Raw genomic sequence first — 19,547 nt, forward strand, 5'->3', positions numbered from 1 at the left:
ACTCGCTGGTTTATGTGGTTAAACAGCTTTTTAATGATTTTGGTTTCCTCGTTTCGAGATGTAATAAAAACACCCATTCGGACATTGGGGATTAATGAGGGCAATAACAACAGTCATTAAGGCCAGACAGCTCTGATATTTGAGGGTAAACTGTGAGGAGTTGGCAAGCGTCATTATCATTACCTCGTAATAAAACGCTCGTTCTGGGAAACACCGACAATCCAGGACCTTTTTTCTTTTTTTTCTTTTTTTAACCAGGTGCCAGAATGCTGCTGGTGAGGTGAGAGGTGACTGTGACTGGACGATGGTGCCACCTACTGTTTGGTTTGTAATACTGACAAGTCTGTTAACAGTGTGGTGGGAGCTGTGTTTGCTTTAGAACCGACTGAAAGAATGACACTACTGTGAGAGTATCTATCTATCTATCTATCTATCTATCTATCTATCTATCTATCTATCTATCTATCTATCTATCTATCTATCTATCTATCTATCTATCTATCTATCTATCTATCTATCTATCTGTCTATCTGTTGAGGTGTGTCTGCTACTTGAACTCTGTGAAGAATTTATTTGGGCTCTAATCTGAAGTGCTGTTAATTTTTGGTTTCTTTGGCAGTTAAATCTAATGAACTTTAACTCTTTGTTTTCTTTCCTGGGGCGGTTCTCATGTGAGCCAGTTTCATCGGAGTGTTTGGTTGTTTTTGAGACTGTACTTGAGGATACATTCGAAGATCTTGAAATTTTCCAGATTGACTGATCTTCAGTTCTTAAAGTAAAGATGGACTGTCGTTTCTCTTTACTAAGCTGATTGGCTCTTGCCATAATATGGATTCCAACAGCAGTTAAATAGGGATAACCATTGTGTACCAACATGACTTCTGCACAACACAGCTGATGGTTTCCAATATGTAAAGGAGGCAACTAACTCCACAAATTCACTCTTGACAGCTTTTAATTCAAAACCATTCCAGGAGAATGCCAAGAGTGTGGAAAGCTGTCATCAAAGGAAAAGGAGGCTACTTAAAGAATCGAAAATTCAAAGCATATTCAGGTGTAACTTTTTTTGGTGAATTTACTATATCATTCCATATGTGTTCGTTCATAGTTTGAATGTCTTCAGTATTCACCTGTAATGTGGAAAATAATTAAATAAAAACCACTGAAAAACACTGAAGGTGTGTTCAAACTTTTAACTGGTAATATAAGTTTGGAGTCACTTAGAAATGTCCTTATATTGGAAAGAAAACCACTTTTTTTCAGTGAAAGTAACATTAAATGAATCAGAAATCCAATCTCAACATAGTTAATGTGGTAAATGACTATTCTAGCTAGAAACAGCTGATTTTTAATGGAATATCTCCATAGGGGTACAGAGGAACATTTCCAGCAACCATCACTCCTGTGTTCTGATGCTGCATTGTGTTAGCTAATGGTGTTGAAAGGCCCATTGATGATTAGAAAGCCCTTGTGCAGTTATGTTAGCACATGAATAAAAGTGTGAATTTTCATGAAAAATATGAAATTGTCTGAGTGACCCCAAACTTTTAAACGGTAGTGTATATACAATACAATACACTACAATAAAATTATTTATCCCCAAAGGAAAATTCAATCATCTGGGGTCTCATCTGTTTGCTTTAGATTTATATAGTCTAATTGCTGATGGTATGAGAGATTTTCTAAGGGGATAGGAGCCCCCCACCACTGACATTTCGTTGCTCATTGAGGGCGATATGAAGTGGATGATCCATGTTTCTCATTTTATATATATATGCACACTAACTATCAAAAATTTGGAAACACTTTCTCATTCAGTGCTTTTTATTTATCTTATTTTCTATGTATACTTATGTAGAATTGTGTAGAAAGAAAATAGATATTGCACAGGTTTTTAAAGATGAACTTTATTGTGATATGACCACAGACAGAAATATGTTGGTTTCATATGTTAATAAATTCTTCTTTGATTTTATTCCTCATCTTCATGCATTTTAAAGATTCTATTCAATGACGTGTATCCAGGCGTGAACTAACCGTGAAGTCACCCGTTGGTTTCAACGCCGAGAAAATGAAGCCCGGATTATTATTATAAATGCCAAAGATGTATGCATTTACTATGATCAGAAAATGGAAAAAGATGTAAAATTTGTAATTCAGCTTCACATTTTATTAGGAAAGTATCACATCCACAAAATGAAATGGGCTAATAAAAAAACAAACTTTAATGAATTTATTGTAGACGTTAACTTATACATTTCTACTATAAATTTAACTAAAAACAAAACTGAAAGATCCATTAACAACCTTAAAAATTCAAACTTAAACCTGGCTTCTAATTGTTTTGTTGCTTTGAGTGTCATTTAATTGTTCACTTTATCTCCCCCTCTTGTGTGATGTAAGTAGAATATCCCTGGTATTTTCCTCTTTGTTGTATTTTTGTGTAAAATTGCAAATAAAATTGATTAAAAAAAAAAAAGAAGCCCGGATTTTGCTACTTCCTGGTCGCCGTTTTGGATTTTTTTGGAGCCAGTGATGTAAAAAGCGTCATCAAACAGACTGGACCGGAGAGCAACTAGGGGCAGGATTGGCTGAAGACTCTCTTATCCCGCCCACATTTTACCGCAGAGGCTTCTGTTGCTGTCTATCAAGTATAGCCACGCCCCCTTGCTCCGCCAACTTGAACGATTTATTTAAAGGTTGATGCTACGGGTACGGACCCGTACGGACCCGTACCCGTAGCATCTGTACTAGAGGTACGGACCCGTTAAGGTAACTGAAGAGCTGGCGCCGGTTAACTACTATTTGCTGCACATTACAGGCAGTTTATATGAATGACTTTGACGGCGAACATTGTATAATTTAACCAAAAATACACAGTCTCCTCTCACACTTTAGACATTGCAGTTTTTACGCTTTTAGACGCCGTGTATAAATTGTTTGAAGTCCAGTTCCTATTAATTAGTTTACCGCGTTCAGTGGTGGAAGCGGCTGACGAACTCCATTGCAAATGTTCCCATTTAATTTCGGACGCTAATTTACAAGATAAAGTTAAGGATGTCGAATATGAAACAAACACTCGTGAATGGTGAGGAGCAGCTCTTTAATTCGGCATGAATTAAAAAAAAGCACAAACTCGATTTACTGTGATATTGTGAGATTTGTTTGTGGTTATGTAACTTAGCCATTCAACAGAGTCCGCTAACATTGAAGTGACTGACGTGCAGTGTCTGTGTTGCCAGACGTAGAAAATACGTCAGGGTTTTGTTTAGGTTGTTAATATGTAATAGTCTGTCGCTACTTTTGAAGGTAAAAAAATACTTATAGTTTGCTGGCTGTTAGTTCTGCCATTTGTTTTGTTTGCTGTTTGTGCTTTATTAGAACAGGGTCACATGAATAAAAATTTTTGCTATTTTTAATAGTAGTGCTGATTTCAACCCCCAAATCGCTGTCCGTGAAAAAGTCAGACAATGATATTTATAAGACATTATGCATGATAGAAAAGAGAACAGCAGATGACTGACATGACAGGCTCGGCACGCAGATTCACCTCAAATCACGGAAGCGCCTTCATCACTCGGATTACCAAACCGGCTCATTAATATTTATGTCCGTCGGATTACCAGCCAATCACAAAGCGCGTTCATCAGCCGGCTCATTAATATTCATGTACGTCTCATTAATATTTATAATAAGGGAAAGTGCCGTATCCGTCGGCCACAGGCTACGGGTACGGGTCCGTGTCTGTAGACACTACCTTATTTAAAATTCAGTATTGATTTATTTTAAGATCGGCCATCTGATCTCTCATTTTGACCATGAAAATTAACGGGAAAAAACCCTGAGCTGTCGAAAATCAGTCTATCAATTTTTATTTTTTCCAAAAATGAATTGGGGTCTATGGAGCAAAAGCTTTTTGGAGCCAACCCTAGTGGACGGCGTGATATTGCAAGTTTTTGACACTTCCGTGTGGGCTTCAATTTTGGGGCCAGATGCTACATCCACTATATATACAGTCTATGCGTGTATCGACATTTATTTTTGAAAAATCGACACTTTTACCTTGAAGGCGAGTTGTGTTGTAGTTCCGGTCTGAGGATGTTCTCTTGAACTTTGACCCCCGTCTCTTCGTTTTGTTGTTCTCCGGCTAGCTTCACGTCTTCTCCGGCGATGAGCGCGATTCTTCCACGGATCGAGCAGCTGTCGGCCCGGGTGATTCGGGTTCTGGGCTGCAACCCGGGCCCGATGACCCTGCAGGGAACCAACACGTACTTGGTCGGCACCGGGAAAAGGTGACGGTAACCGAGCTAACGTTAGCTTCAGTTAGATTCACTAAAGGAATGTTCGCTGGCTGTTAGCTAACGTCACACTGAACTCCATTTAAAGTTTCACGAATTTAACTTGACCTCACTTGTATTTAATAAATCTTAGCTATTACAAAAAACTGTAAGTGTACAATTAATTACCATTACCTGCTGCTTATATCGGCAAGTACTTAATATCAGAAATATGATTAATATTATATGATTTTAGCAGGATTATAAAGGGAGGAAGCCCTTTTCCAGTGAGCTCTGGAATTCAACATAAAACTGTGCACATTGTGTTCTGCAGCTAAATTTTGAGATTTTATTTATTTAGTTAGTTATTTTATTTCTTTAGTTTTTAATGTTGTACCACAAAACAACATGTCATTCACCTCCACTGTGTTGGCAGATATCACAAAATCAATTCAATTATCTAAATAACCTGAGGATTTAGTTTTATTGGTAATCTGGAGTAAACAACAGGTTAAATATAATTAATACAGCACCCCTGGTATATAGAGGTTTCCACTGTAGCAGGCCATGTTTTAATTAGTACCATATATTTAATTGCTGGTTCAGGAAACACTCACATTACTGCCCTGCAAATAAATCAATAAATACAACAGATGTATCTTTGCACAGACTAAACTAAACAATCTACACCAACTTGGAGACTTAGTATAATAAATTGTTCTATAATAAAGATTCTTTTTGCATTATTTCTGCAGAGAAGATTCACAGGAGTAACACAAAAAAACTATGATCAACCTGTGGAAACATTCAGTAACTTAATAAAACACGGTTGTAACTACTCCGGTCTGATATAATGAAGGCAACACAACATGCAGATGTATTTTAACATCCTTTTTTCTCCTCAATCAGCAGTTTTTTCATAATACATGCACAACTTAATTGCAAAATATATTCAATACCGTGGATGAACTGATTTATTTATGAAGTAATTTGATTCAATTTTCTATTTTGATTAAATTTTTTGTATGTTTTTAAAATGGATTGTTTGTTATCTATTTATATTTTATTTCTATATATATTTTTAAATTATATATATATATATTTTTTTATTTTTTATTTTAATATATTTTTAAAAGGCCGATACAGATGCTTTAGATTTCCGTCAGGCCCCCATGTATGATGACAATAAAGCTATTCTCTTTTATACCGATTATTGTCAATCAAGAAAGGACAATAACCAATATTTGGACCCAACAGACATGAAATGTAATGTTTTAACAGCATGTTCTAGTATGAACCTGTCATTAGTAACTGGACTCTTCATTAATAAGGTTGACGATAACTGAATATATTAAATAAAAATAGGTGATGAAATTATCTCCTCTATTTGATCAGTTTGTCTCCATCTGTTCTTCTGTTTTCTTAATTTTCCACAGTTTTATCACTTTTATTGTCCACTAAGGCTCATATCCTAAAACTATATTAATGATTGATTTCCAGGCTCTGTTTTACGTTCATCTGCCTTCTCATTTCGCTATTAGCCATTAGCATAGCCTGAACCACTGTGAGAGAAGCTCATTTCCTGGTTTGTGGTGTTTCTCATTCAGTCTTTGCTGCTTGAGCGACCACAGAGGGATGGCAGACAGAGAGAGGAGGCTGCATCACACCTGATGTATTTAACTGATCAATAATTAGCCAATAAAACAACTGATAATTGGAATAATGCCAAATATCGACCAAAATAATTATTATAATATCCCTATTCTGTCCACAATGAATTCACTAGTTACACTAGTACAGTGATTTATGCACATGCACAGCCACAACTAAAACAAAGCAAGCAACAAACAAATCCAAACAGATATAAAAGTCATTAACTGTGAATCTGTAATATGTTACTCTGTGTTGCAGACGGGTGCTGATAGACACCGGGGAACCCTCTGTACCCGAATACATCAGCAGCCTGAAGCAGGCGCTGAAGCAGTTCAACACCAGCATCCAGGAGATCATCGTCACACACTGGCATCTGGACCACACGGGCGGAGTGGAGGACGTCTGCAGGGACGTGGCTGGTGAGGCCTGTTTCTGTGGTTTTAGTGACCTTTAACGCTGCGTAAAGGTCATCACTGCTCTTACATATGACACTACTGAGACTAAACATAAGTCCAGAAAATACAGTTTTGGAAACTTTCAAAGGTCTGTTTGCTTTCAGATCAATGTGATCTAGTTTTTACTTTCTATGTAGATGCGAGTAAATGAATGAAAAATGGCGATATTTCTCGCTCCTGCAGGTTCGGAGGTCAGAGTCTGCAAACTTCCTCGCTCCAGTCGAGCCCATGAAACGGCCGGAAACAGGAGCTACACGTACCTGAAAGATGGAGACGTCGTCCAGACAGAAGGAGCCACACTCAGGTCAGTTTAGTTTAGATGCAGTTTCACTACACAGAGAGACAGTTTTTAAACTGGAAATAAGATAGGAACTGTAAAAAAACTGTATTAATCCAAAAGAAAATGTTGTGCCAGATGTGGCTCATGAAAACAAAATGACATAAGAAATGCAGAGAGTGAAAAGTAGAAAAGCAATTCGATATAAATATGATACATTACTGAAATACAGTAAATAAGCTGAAAAAAGGCTAGAATAGAACCGTAAAAGTAATGCAGGCAATGATACAGAGGTAATAAGTAATATCCTACGTGATAATGAAACGCTGAACCTGAGAAATGAAATGAAAATGAAACGTTACTCATTATGTTAACAATGTTGTACATGAAAGTGAAATACTGCACATTAAACTGACATTGTTATGTGTAAAATCAAAATATTGCACATAAAAATGAAATATTACACTTGAAAAAATTAGATGAAAATAAAACATTGCCTGTTACATTGACGTTGTTGTGTATGAAAGGATTAAAATATAGAACCTGTAATCGAACTGCTGCACACACAGATAAAATATTGCACCTAAAAATTACATATTGCACATGTACAATAAATTTTACACCTGAAAAATTAGAGGAAAATGAAATATTGTGCATTACACTGACACTGTTGTGTATGAAGGTGAAATATTACATATGAAAATGAAATGTTGCACATTTAAATAAAATATTTCACCTGAAAAGTTAGATAAAAATGAACTATTGCACATTACACTGACAATGGGGTATACTTCAGTAAACATATTGCACATAAAATCAAAGACCTGCACATAAAAATGAAATATGTAATTTAATCAAAATGTTGTGCATGAAAATTAAACATTGCATCTGAAAAGACAGTTAGAAATGAAACATTACACATTACACTCATAATATTACACTTGAAAATCAAATATTGCACACTTAAATTAAATATTTTACCTAAAAAGGCAGTTAAAAACAAAATATTGCACATTATCCTGACAATGTGGTGTATTAAAGTAAAAATATTATATTTACATGTATATATTTTATAACATAAAATTAAAATGTTGTATATGAAAGTGAAACATTTCATGTTACATTGAATGAATGAATGAATGAATGAATGAATGGTTTATTTCGGTTACAAAAATTACAGTAAACAAAATTTTTTCCTTTCCCGCCTTTTCTTCTCTTACTCTTTCCTCATCCCCTACTCCTCTCACAAAAAAAGATGAAAAACAAAAAAACAAAAAACCCCCAAAACCTCCAAAAAGTATATACAATAATAATTTTTTACACGTTCTGTAACCGAAAGAGGAACAGGCAGAAGCTGAAGCTTATTTTGCCTATCCTATGCAATCCCTAGAATCACCTAGCATTACAGTAATACATGAAATAGAAGACACAAAGGATAAAAAAAAGATTTTACTCTACTTTAGCCTTCTTAGTTATTTCACATATCAGTCCCTTACATTGTACTCTTTTATTATTTTACCTTTCAGTGCTTTTTTAAAACTCAACAGAGAATTACACAGCTTCAAATCCTCACTCAGTCCATCCCATAATATAACACCCAGATATAAGACACATCTGTATTTAACATTAGTTCTCACCTTGCCCCTTTCAAAGACACTCAGCCCTCTTACATTATAATTTTTTTCTCTTAATTTAAAAAATTGTTTAATACATATAGAGACTTTTATTCTTTACTTTAAATAGTATTTCTAATGTTTTTAAGTATACAATATCTAAAAATGTCAAGGTGCATGACTATAAATAGTTTCTTGGTAGTTTCACAGTAGGAAGCTTTATTTATTATTCAAATAATTCTTTTCTGAAGTTTAATTATCGGGTCTATATACGTTCTATAAGTATTACCCCAAACCTCAACACAATATGTCAGATATGGCATTATAAGTGAGAAATACAATATATGCAGACCTTTCTTGTTCCGAAAATCGCTTGTTTTGTAAATAATACCAATACTTTTAGATAATTTCTGTTTTATGTTTATGTGTGCGTTTTATGATGTTGCTGTGTTGACCGTTGACCATAAAAATGAAATATTGCACCTGAAAAGAAATTAACCCGTTAAACTTCAGTGTACCGCCGGCGGTACACCTACTAATTTGCATAGGAATTTCAAGAATGTCCGACAGCTGCAAACGCGATTATACAAACACTATACGCCGATGGAAAGCTTAGATTCTCATGAATCCGCCGGTATAAACCACTTTCAGATGTGATTACTACAGCGGGTAATATAAACACATTTGTCCGACAAAAACAAATATTCATCCATCCGTTCTCTGTACACGGCTTCAACGTACACAGCGCGACTCACATTTCCGGGTTCATTATTACACACAGATGAAAATATTCCACAAAAAACGGCCATAATCCAACCTTGGACATCCAGACAACACAAGCCAGTAAACTATTTTGTCCAAAACATGTCCTGAAGTCGGTATAAAATCCCCGAATCGGTCGTTTTCAAGGAAATGCACCTCGCGATGCCCGTCCAATATTCCCCGTATTTTTCGCCATTTTTTTTATTTAAAAATAGAATATTAGCGATTTTTTTGTACTGAAAATGGCTGGAATTGACTGCAGCTTAAAGGGTTAAATGTCGCACATTACACTGACAGTGTTGTACATTAAAGTGGACTATTGAACATGTAGTCAAAATGTTGCGAATGAAAATGAAAAATTGCACATTTAAATGAAATATTGCACCTGAAACATTAGATAACAATTAGGTATTGCACATTACACTGACAGTGTGTTCTAATAAAGTAAAAATATTGCACATATAATCAGAGTATTACCCTTGATATTGCACATTTAAATGAAATATTGCACCTGAAATGTTAAATAACAATGAAATATTGCACATTACACCAACAATAATGTGTGTGAAAGTAAAATATTGCACATGTGGTCGACATGTCGCACATAAAAAATGAAGTGTTCCACATGAAACTGAAGTTGATGTCATACAAACTGCAGAGAAAACTGATATTGCAGATGATATTGATATGATTGTTTAACTGTCATTTCTGCAGCAAGTGGAGGACTTATACAGTTTAATGACCACTGCTAGAAAAGACTTCCTGTGGTGTAAAAACCAAAAGCATTCTGTAAAAAATATGCACCGAAAAAAGAAAACTCAAAGCCCTTCTATCCAAAATATTACAATGATTCTTTAAAAAATGTGCCACATTAGCAGTAAAATACTCAAAATATGGGGGTTCAGAGGTGGATTAGTGTCGTTCTGCACACTGTCATGGCTGACGTCTTTTTTCCCAGAGTGCTTTTCACCCCGGGCCACACCGACGACCACATGGCTCTGCTGCTGGAGGAGGAACAGGCGCTTTTCTCTGGAGACTGCATCCTGGGTGAGGGCACGGCCGTGTTCGAGGATCTGTACGACTACATGAAGTCTCTGAACATCCTGCTGGACTCTCAGGCCGACCTCATCTACCCCGGTAAGACCCATGTTAGTAAGAAGTCCCCTACCCAGATTTATCCTGTCGATCCAGAAAACTCCCAGTCAAATGCTCACTTTAGCATGTAAACAATATGAGGTACCCAACAGGGTCTGCAGAAATGATAGAAACAAACAAAGTCAGTGTGAGGATTTGTTGCACATATCTGCAGTCACTCCTGCTTTTTGGAGTTTATTATTAATCAAACAGTCCAATTTAATGTCCATTATCACTGTTTATTGTTCAGACCTCCACCATAAAGAGCCAGTCACATAATGCTGCAATTAGGATTATTTTTAGTAACATAAATCAGCCTTTTTCGAATTCATTACGTGTAGAAAATAGAGAAAAGCACACTGTTCTACACTCAAAAGTGACATTTTCTTTTGTTTGTAACCCGCAAATATTTACTTTAGAGAGTTGGAACCAGTCAAATGTTCAGTTTACGTGTAAATAATATTAACTGGAACATCATATGCAGCTGTTTAAGAAGCAAAGAAATATAAATTCACTGTTAAGATTTGTTTTATACATCTGCATGAAACTTTCATCCTAATCATTCATCACTCAGGGTTTTTGTAATTTATATTAATCCAACTCATCAGTTTAATGTTAATTCTCACTGTTATTTATCCACGCCATCGCCATAAAGCTCTAATCACTTACTGCTGCAATTAGGATTATTTTTACAAACATTCATCAGTCAATTTCAAATTTATTGAGTGTTATAAATAGAGAAAAACACACTGTTCCAGACCCAAAAGTGGCATTTTCTTTTCTTTTTTTAATCGAGTAACCAGCAACTATTTACTTTAGAGAGTTGGAACCAGTCAAATGTTCAGTTTACGTGTACATAATATTAACTGGAACATCATATGCAGCTGTTTTAGACAAACAGAAATGTAAAGTCACCGTTTAGATTTGTTTTATGCATCAGCAGAAAAATTGCATTTTCATCATTTGTCATGCATCTACAGTAGGAGTTTAATATTATTCCAGCACATCAATTTAATGCTAATTCTCACTGTTTTTTCTTCATGCCTTCAACATAAAGATCCAGTCACTTAATGCTCCAATTAGAATTATTTTTAGTGACACTGATCAACCTCTTACAAATTCATTAATTGTTTCAGGTTAGTTTGGAAAGATGGAACCAGCAGAGATTCACCATTTTTAGCGTTCCAGTTTTCTGTTGATAGTCGCTTTCGCTCCATTGAAAACTCTCCCTCGCTGGTCTGTGTTCAGGTCACGGCCCGGTGGTTCAGGACGCTGCCTCTAAGATCAGACACTACATCAGCCACCGGGACCAACGAGAGCAGCAGATCCTGGCAGCCGTTCAGGACGGAGCGGGAAAGCCTTTCTCCTCCATGGAGCTCGTCAAGATCGTCTACAAGGTCAGGAGGGAAAAAAACTCTGCTACTTAAAGCGTCTGTGTCAGTCCAGTCAGCTTGTTCAATGGGATCCACCTTTCTTTGTCTTCTGCTTCATCAAAATAAGTAAATATGCTGGCTGGAAATACTCAGTGTAGTCTGTGAAAGTGATCTGGAAATACACGTTTTCCTGCTTTTCTTCCAGGACACGCCTGAATACCTGCACCAAGCCGCTGACGTGAACCTGGTTCATCACTTAAAGAAACTGGAGAAAGAAGGAAAGATCACTATGGGTTTGTCGTGTCTTAATACTCCCAGAATAATCAATACTTCCACCAGAATACTCAAATCTGGCTGTGCAGGTTCATCACTTTACATGAAGGTTAAAGGTTATTATCAATGTGTTGTTGTTGTTTTTGTGCTCTGACTTTTGTTTTTCCTCCCAGTGAAGGGATCTTCACAGAGCAGCAAATGGAAGAGTAACCTGTGATCGACACGGAGAAGAAATGGACTCAAACTGATCTTTAAACGCCAAACGATTGCCTTTCAGAATGATGTTTTTGATTGATCAAAGTGTGCTACTGGAAAATCAAGACCTGTTAAAGCTAAAATTTTGTCTCAAAGCTGAATACAGAAGTAGCATTACGAGTTAATACTTTAGCTGACTTCTAAAACTCACCGTGGAGCATTTTGATGACTTAAAGTGACCGTGTAATCAGCAGAGTTTGCTACACAAGGCCGTTTTTGCCTATTTTCTGTCTCTTTTTGAACAGATTTCATATTTACAGCTATTGCAAGACATTGTCAACTAATATACAAGCTCCTTTAACTTCATAAAAACCTCACTTTTAGCGGTAGTAACTGCTCACATGGAGTCTATCAAGCTTAGCACTTCAGCTGACTTCTAAAACTCACCATGGAGCATTTTGATGACTTAAAATGACCATTTTATTCATGGAGTTTGCCACACAAGGTTGATTTTCCTTGTTTTCTGTCTCCTTTGACCAGATTTCATATTTACAAAAATTCCAAGTCATTGACTGCTAATATAAAAACTCCTTTAACTTCATAAAAACCACATTTTTGGAGGTAGTAGCTGCTCTTGTGGAGTCTGTCAAGCTTAGCACTTTAGCTCACTTCAGATGTGCCCTAAAAACTTATTGTGGAGCATTTTGATGACTTAAAATGACCATTTTATTAGTGGAATCTGGTACACAAGGCGGATTTTTTTTCCTTGTTTTCTGTCTCTCTTTGACCAGATTTCATATTTACAGCTATTGTAAGACGACGTCAGCTAATTTAAAAGCTCCTTTAACTTCATAAAAACCTCATTTTTAGAGGTGGTTTCTGCTCACATGGAGTTTTTGCAAGTTTAATTTACAGACAGGAATTAAGACTGGATGTCCAGTGATGCTTATTAGCTTATACAACATATTCTGTCCTGCAAATCACTGTTATTTATGAAGCCATGAATGTCTCAAAGCATTAAATGAGCTGATCTGATCTTGCATCTGTTTTCAGTGTTGATGATTAAACCCTCTGCTGCAGGCAGTTAGTCACTAGGTGGCAGCGTCTGCTAATTCATTTAATTGAATGGTCAGTTATATTTTTTTGCTCTTATAATACTGCAAAAAAAAATGTGAGAAATGTTCTATTTTTTTTCTAAAACTTGTGACAAATAATGAATGTAAATGTGTGTCTGAAAAGATTCTAATATTAAATGACAAGATGCTACCGTGGGTTTAAGGTGTTGCTTTTGTTCTTGTGATCAATGAGAATTATTGTGTATTTGTGTTGGTTTTAGAGTTTTAACAGCTGAATTTAACCAGAACTGAATCATTAACCAACACCCTGTGAGTGATAATGGGATATCGCGTGAACTCCTGAACTGTGGCCCCCAGTGAGTCTCATCTGTTTTTGTTTTGACTCACGGCTCTGATGCTGTCTGACTGTGGGGACTTTAGCTGTTTGCGTGTTAGTTTCTTTTTTTCAGATCATTTTGAGGCTGACTGGTGACTTTACTGACAGTAAACTCGACTTCCAATAAAGAGCTCGACTCATGCAGGACACTGGAAGTCAGTAGTTTGAGTGCAGCACTGCAGGAGTGAGTTTAATTAGTGGAACACAGTGTAATATTAGCTTTATGCTAATATCAGAGCAGCGGCAGGAACCAAACTATACAGTGAAGTTACTGTTTATTTACTTTCTTGTGTGGCTTTTAACATAGATGTAAAATGTGGTAAATGGCAAACAAAATTAACTATAAAACATCCAATAGAGGGCTGCACAGTGCAGTAGTGGTTAGCACTTTCACCTTGCAGCAAGAAGATCCTGGTTCAAATCCCAGGGTGGGCCTGGGATCTTTCTGCATGGAGTTTGCATGTTCTCCCTGTGCATGCATTGGTTTTCTCCGGGTACTTCCTCCCACAGTCCAAAAATATGCTGAGGTTAATTGGTTGCTCTAAATTGTCCGTAGGTGTGAATGTGAGCGTGATTGTGTGTCTGTATATGTAGCCCTGTGACAGACTGGCGACCTGTCCAGGGTGTCCCCTGCCTTCGCCCGAGTCAGCTGGGATAGGCTCCAGCACCCCCCTAACCCTAGTGAGGATAAAGCGGTGTATAGAGAATGGATGGATGGATGGACATCCAATAGACATACTACATATATTTTGAGAGATAAAAGTGCATAAATAGATGATAACGGTGCCTGATACAGCTTTGAAATCAATATGTGGATATTGCAATCACAGCAATATGTTAAGATGTAAACACACCAAAAAAGTCCCTTAAAATCACTAATTAGGCCGTAGATCTCACATTAAGATGCCTGTAGATTACACAGAGACTTAGATGCATTCTGTTGGTCACTATATAAATGTTATGTGGAAGGCTATAAGAGTTAAAACACACTAAACCACACTGAAGCTGTATTTTTGCTTTTTAAAGTCAATAAAGTTTATTTAATTCAAATTATACAACAATGTGACCTAAAATGATTCAATGCCTTAAATCAGAGACATTGGGTTTTATTTACTTATTTACTTTTATCACTTTTACATTGTTTATTATTGCCTTTCAATCTGAGGATCATTTTTATCCAAAGGCAGTTTAGATGTTTTACTTTCCAATGTTCTTGTTTCAGTTAATTTATATGTCTTATATGTTAAATGATCAAATTAGTACTGCTTTATAAATACAGAAACGTCCAAAATGAGCAAATCCCACTCCAGGTAGTTGTGTCTGTAAACATGTATACGTGTGTACTTTCTCTTTTTCTTTTAAACATTTTTTCCAAGTTTCAAAAGATCCCCTCATACATACAATCCCATGTATCTACACTACCGTTCAAAAGTCTGGGGTCATCCACGCAATTTCATGTTCTCCATGAAATTTCACACTTTTATTCATGTGCTAACATAGTTGAACAAGGATTTTCTTATCATCAGGTATCCTTTCAGCACCATTCGCTAACACAATGTAGCATTAGAACACAGGAGTGATGGTTGCTGGAAATGTTCCTCTGTACCCCTATGGAGATATTCCATTATAAATCAGCCGTTTCCAGCTACAATAGTCATTTACCATATTAAGAATATATATATATATATATATATATATATATATATATATATATATATATATATATATATACACATATATTCCCCATGTCCTACTTCTACATAAAAGGTACACATAGTTCTTACAATATCTTTATTTTCAGCCTTATTGTATTTATTTCTTGTCTTTATTTGTATCGAGCTGCTGAAAATGTGAATTTCCCCAGTTAATAAAGTTCATCTCATCAAACCTGACTGTGACTCCAAATAAAGGCTCAATTAAAGACTTAAAGGATTTTTGTCTTATTTGATTTCAGATTTGTTTGCTCCAAGCTGTTATGAACAAATAAAGACACATGAATTAAGTTTTAGTCAGGTGTGTGCGCGCGGAGACAAGCGGCTCTGCGGTACCCGGAGAGCAGAGCGGAGGTGGAGGTGGAGGTGCAGCGGGAGGAGGAGGGGGCTTCACGGGGAAACATAAACAGCCGAGGAGCCTCTGAGCCACACGAACATGGCGGCTCCGGCCCTGGACGCTGCTGCTGCCGCCGCTGCCACCGCCGCTCCGTCCCGCTGACCGCCACCTCCTCACCGACCACATCCCGCACAGCATGGCCGCTCAACTCCCTGGTAAGTTTAGTGTTTCTCCTCACCGACAGCCCTCCTCTAATCCCACCTCCATGTTTAAAAAAAGAAAAAACCTTCCACCGCAAACTTTATACTGAGCTAGTTTATTTTCTCTTTATGGCGCCGCGACGTTACCGTTATGACATTAGCGATTAAAAAAAACAAAACAAAAAACACCGCGGCGGTTTAATTACTAACGAAATAACGCCGGTATTTACCGTACAGGTGATTTACGAGGTGTTTTCAGCTAATTTTACCGACTGTTACCGAGTGTACACACCGATTTTCGGCCGGTTGAAGCGGCTGACTGACAGCTATCACTACCGATACGGAGGCGGAGTGCAGGCGGCTGGAGGGCTTAACGCGAAACTGTAGCTAGCTAAACGGTTAAATGCTTCTTTCCGTCGCTTAAACGCCCCAAAACCGACGTCGGTGCCCCGTAAACGATGGGAAAAGTGGTTGTGTTTCTTCAACGTGTTTAAAGACCCTGTGACAGTTGCAGAAAACGGGACTTTTTCGCTTCAACTTTAGCCGTTAAAGGGCTTCCTGATCGGGAGAAGCGACGGTTGTCAGCGGACCATCAGCCTCCGGCTGTTGCTCGCTCGTTGTCGGACAGCTGGGTTTTACCGCCGCCGTATTTAAACGCCTGTGGCTGTTTATAATTTTATTTTAACAGGGGTTTGTGTGAACATGTTTCACGGTTATTCCCACACCGGCTCGGACTTCCTCAACCAACTGAAGCGTCAAGATAAACAAGAGAAACCGCTCAAATCCGGTGTTGTGCCATAGAGTGACTGCAGGAGTCGGTTATCCTCCTGTTTGAGTTATTTACCTCCTATGTGCCTTACATTATTACAAATAAAGTTGTTTTACGTTTAAATTCCATTGAAGGACCATCTCAACTCATATAATCCAGTTTTGTACTGGCCAAACAGTGACTTAAGCCTCTTTAAGTCATGACTGAAATGTTATTAATCCCTCAAAATGACTTATGCCATTCAGGACAGTTATATTTTGAGTCTATATAGACTTCTAAAACATACAGAAACAATACTGTTTTATTACCTATGTGCAGCAAGTTGCACTTAGTGTTTAATATAGTTTTAAAGTACCACTTTAACTCATATAGCTAGTGTAGTTTTCTACTTGCCAAAAAGTGAGTGGAATGTTATTAAGGCTTCAAAATGAGTGATTTCATTCTTGACGGTTGTATTTGCAGTCTATACAGACATATAATGCATGCAAAAACAATACTATCATATTGCCTGTATACCTCAATTTTTCTGGTTCAGATAGAATTGAAAGACCACTTCAAATCACATAATGCAGTTTTCTACTTGTCAAAAAGTGATTTAAACCCTTTTAAGTCATGACAGAAACGTTGTTAAGGCCTCAAAATGTCTTATTTCATTTATGGGTGTGAAATTTACAGTTTATATACAAGTACAGTTAATATTAAAAATAGCGTCTAAGGACCACTTTAACTCCTATATTGCAGAAAGTGACTTAAGCCCCTTTAAATCACAACTGAAAGGTTATTAATCCCTCAAAATGACTTATTTCTTTCATGACAATTATATCTGCAGTCTGTACAGACATAAAACATACAGAAACAATACTGTAATATTTCCTACATGCATGCAGTTGTTTTTAGCATTTAAAGTAGCATTTATTAGACCAAATCAACTTGTATAATGTAGTTTTCTACCAGAGGGGAATTCAGCCTTTTTAAGTTGTTTCTGAAATGATATTAAGGTCTTAAAAGGGCTCAGAGTTATATTTTTTAGTCTATACAAACTTATAAAACACACAGAAACAAAACTGTAATTTTACCTATATGCATCTAGTTGTTTTTACTTGTTAAAATAGCATTAAAAGACCACTTCAACTCATATAATGCAGTTTTCCATTTGCCAAAAAGTGACTGCAATCCCATTAAAGTTGTGGCTGAAATGTTACTGAGGCCTCAAAATGGCTTTTCATTTTCATTCATGAGGGTTATACTTTAAAGATTATAGCCTAGTAGATGTGGAAAAGAGATAATTTATTTTTAATTTTATATCTGTAAGTCATAGCAATCAGTCTGCTTTCCAAAGGTTTCTTAAAGGTTAGTGTTTGTTGATCTGTCATGGCATGTCCAAGTTTCAATTTAGTGAGGTGTCCATCTTTTACAGAGTTTCAGGCAAATAAACTGCAATACTTTACGTGTATGTGGTGTTCCTGCAGCATCAGTTGTATTTGCTGCTTTTATTTTGAAGAGTAAATGGACACGTATCCTCTGTAGTTCTTAAATTCTGCCAGCTTGACACTGCCAAGTTTATCAATCAGCTCTGGGCACTATAATATGAAGAGATGCTTGTCTCTCCACAAGGTTAAAATGTCACAGGTAGGAAGTTGCAAATAAGCAGTAATAAAAACGATCCAGTAAAAAATGGCAGTTATGTAAAATAAAGTGTTATTTTTGGAGTGAAATCCCACTCGATGAACTCAAAGTGATCCCAGTGGGAATAAAAGCAGTGTGGTGGGGAAGAAGTCAATTACAGACAGGTGGTCGGACAACAAGTCAAATAAAATGAGTTTTGTTCAATAAAGTTAATTAAATCTTTCTTTAAAGGAGCCTATCATCTCTTAAAGTAGTCAGGCATCTTGTGCATAAAGAGCTGCTGGTTTGTGTTGCTGAGGCCAGATATTGTGGAAAACCAGAATTTACATGAGAAATTCAGACTTTTTTTATAATATATGAGCCTAATTATTGCTTGCATTCGCTGTGTCAGTCAGTTAAAAGCTTAATTTGCATCTTTTTAACAACCAAAACTTGAATTTTTAGTACCGCTAAGTGTCCGTTATGCTCTAAATTTCTCTAATTTAAAGAATCGCATTCTTGCATTTAGTGAATCCAGTAGAATATCGCTTTCTGGGTCATTCTGGCCATCGGTGCTTTGCGTGCATGTGTGTTGTTAACATGGCACGGGATGAGCTGTGCAGGGCTGCGACTTAACATGATGTACAAGTTTCTGCTGAATAGAAACGCGGTGCAGCTCCAACCTCATTGTGTAACAGTCAGGCGGGCCATTGTCAGCGCAGCTATAAGAATTTGTCTTTATTTGCTGTTGTGCTGGTTTGTCTGTTTGCTGTTGTGCTGGTATGTTACTGTAGGAAACCTGTCAGTTTGCCTACGTGACAGGTCCCAGCAGACTCTCTGAATATGTTATCTTTGAGAGCTGGACTCATGATTTTTTGGCTCTTATTGGCTTATTTGCTCTTCCCTACTCCCCAAAGCGACCTTTGAAAAGGATTGCAACATGTGCACCAAGTTTCCAGGTTCCACGTTGAACCTTACACCTCTAGGAGCCTGATTCTTCTGCTGCTTTGTTCTCTTCAAAACGCTACATTTTTAGTGCATCTTGGCAGTTCACATTAAATCATTTTTATTTATGTAGCACATTTAAAACAACAGAAGTGGAGACAAAGTGCTATGAATTATAATCTGTTAAATTTTCTCAACATAATTCATCTTAGGTTCAGTAACGTCAAACATTAACCGTGCTTGTTTTCTTACATTCCAGGATCAACCTGGATCTCTTTTTTATTCAGTTTTTAACGGTTTTATTGTCACTAAATTCTCCTGTAATGCCCCACTGTAGTGATTCATCAGATTAAATATCGGTATGCTTCAGTCCTATTCTTTTCAATGCCAAAAACTACCATGTTGTGCTGCAGCAAGAGTGCAGGAATGTACTTAAGACCAAGATCTTAACATGAGATTGGCAGTGAGCCCAGTGAGGGATCCTTAGTGGCTTGAATTCACTAAACCACGTGAGG

At 36.9% G+C, this 19,547-nt stretch overlaps 2 protein-coding genes across 3 annotated transcripts in view; both read left to right on the forward strand.

Moving 5' to 3' along the window:
* The first annotated feature begins 4,093 nt into the window (after positions 1-4,093).
* On the forward strand, positions 4,094-13,278 carry lactb2 (lactamase, beta 2). Its single transcript, XM_022212292.2, has 7 exons — positions 4,094-4,292; positions 6,189-6,349; positions 6,569-6,689; positions 9,996-10,174; positions 11,420-11,568; positions 11,750-11,837; positions 11,991-13,278. The coding sequence occupies exons 1-7, from the start codon at positions 4,171-4,173 to the stop codon at positions 12,032-12,034; spliced, it is 864 nt and encodes a 287-aa protein (XP_022067984.1). The 5' UTR covers positions 4,094-4,170; the 3' UTR covers positions 12,035-13,278.
* A 2,210-nt stretch (positions 13,279-15,488) lies between these two features.
* Positions 15,489-19,547, forward strand: part of LOC110963794 (nuclear receptor coactivator 2-like) — a 69,430-nt gene continuing 65,371 nt past the window's right edge. Inside the window, exon 1 of one of the 2 annotated variants that reach the window (XM_051952976.1) lies at positions 15,489-15,728. The gene's annotated coding sequence lies outside the window, so the exon portion shown is untranslated. The remainder of the gene's footprint in view (positions 15,729-19,547) is intronic. The other variant, XM_022212289.2, reaches the window with a different exon arrangement.

Source organism: Acanthochromis polyacanthus, chromosome 9 (assembly GCF_021347895.1).
Source record: "Acanthochromis polyacanthus isolate Apoly-LR-REF ecotype Palm Island chromosome 9, KAUST_Apoly_ChrSc, whole genome shotgun sequence".
NCBI lineage: Eukaryota > Metazoa > Chordata > Actinopteri > Pomacentridae > Acanthochromis > Acanthochromis polyacanthus.

Excerpts from the sequence above, each read along its gene's own strand:
- lactb2 (XM_022212292.2), top strand. The coding sequence starts at position 4,171 with ATGAGCGCGATTCTTCCACGGATCGAGCAGCTGTCGGCCCGGGTGATT. Across the intron at positions 6,350-6,568 it reads CGTCTGCAGGGACGTGGCTG|GTTCGGAGGTCAGAGTCTGC; the intron begins GTGAGGCCTGTT and ends TCGCTCCTGCAG. Across the intron at positions 6,690-9,995 it reads ACAGAAGGAGCCACACTCAG|AGTGCTTTTCACCCCGGGCC; the intron begins GTCAGTTTAGTT and ends CTTTTTTCCCAG.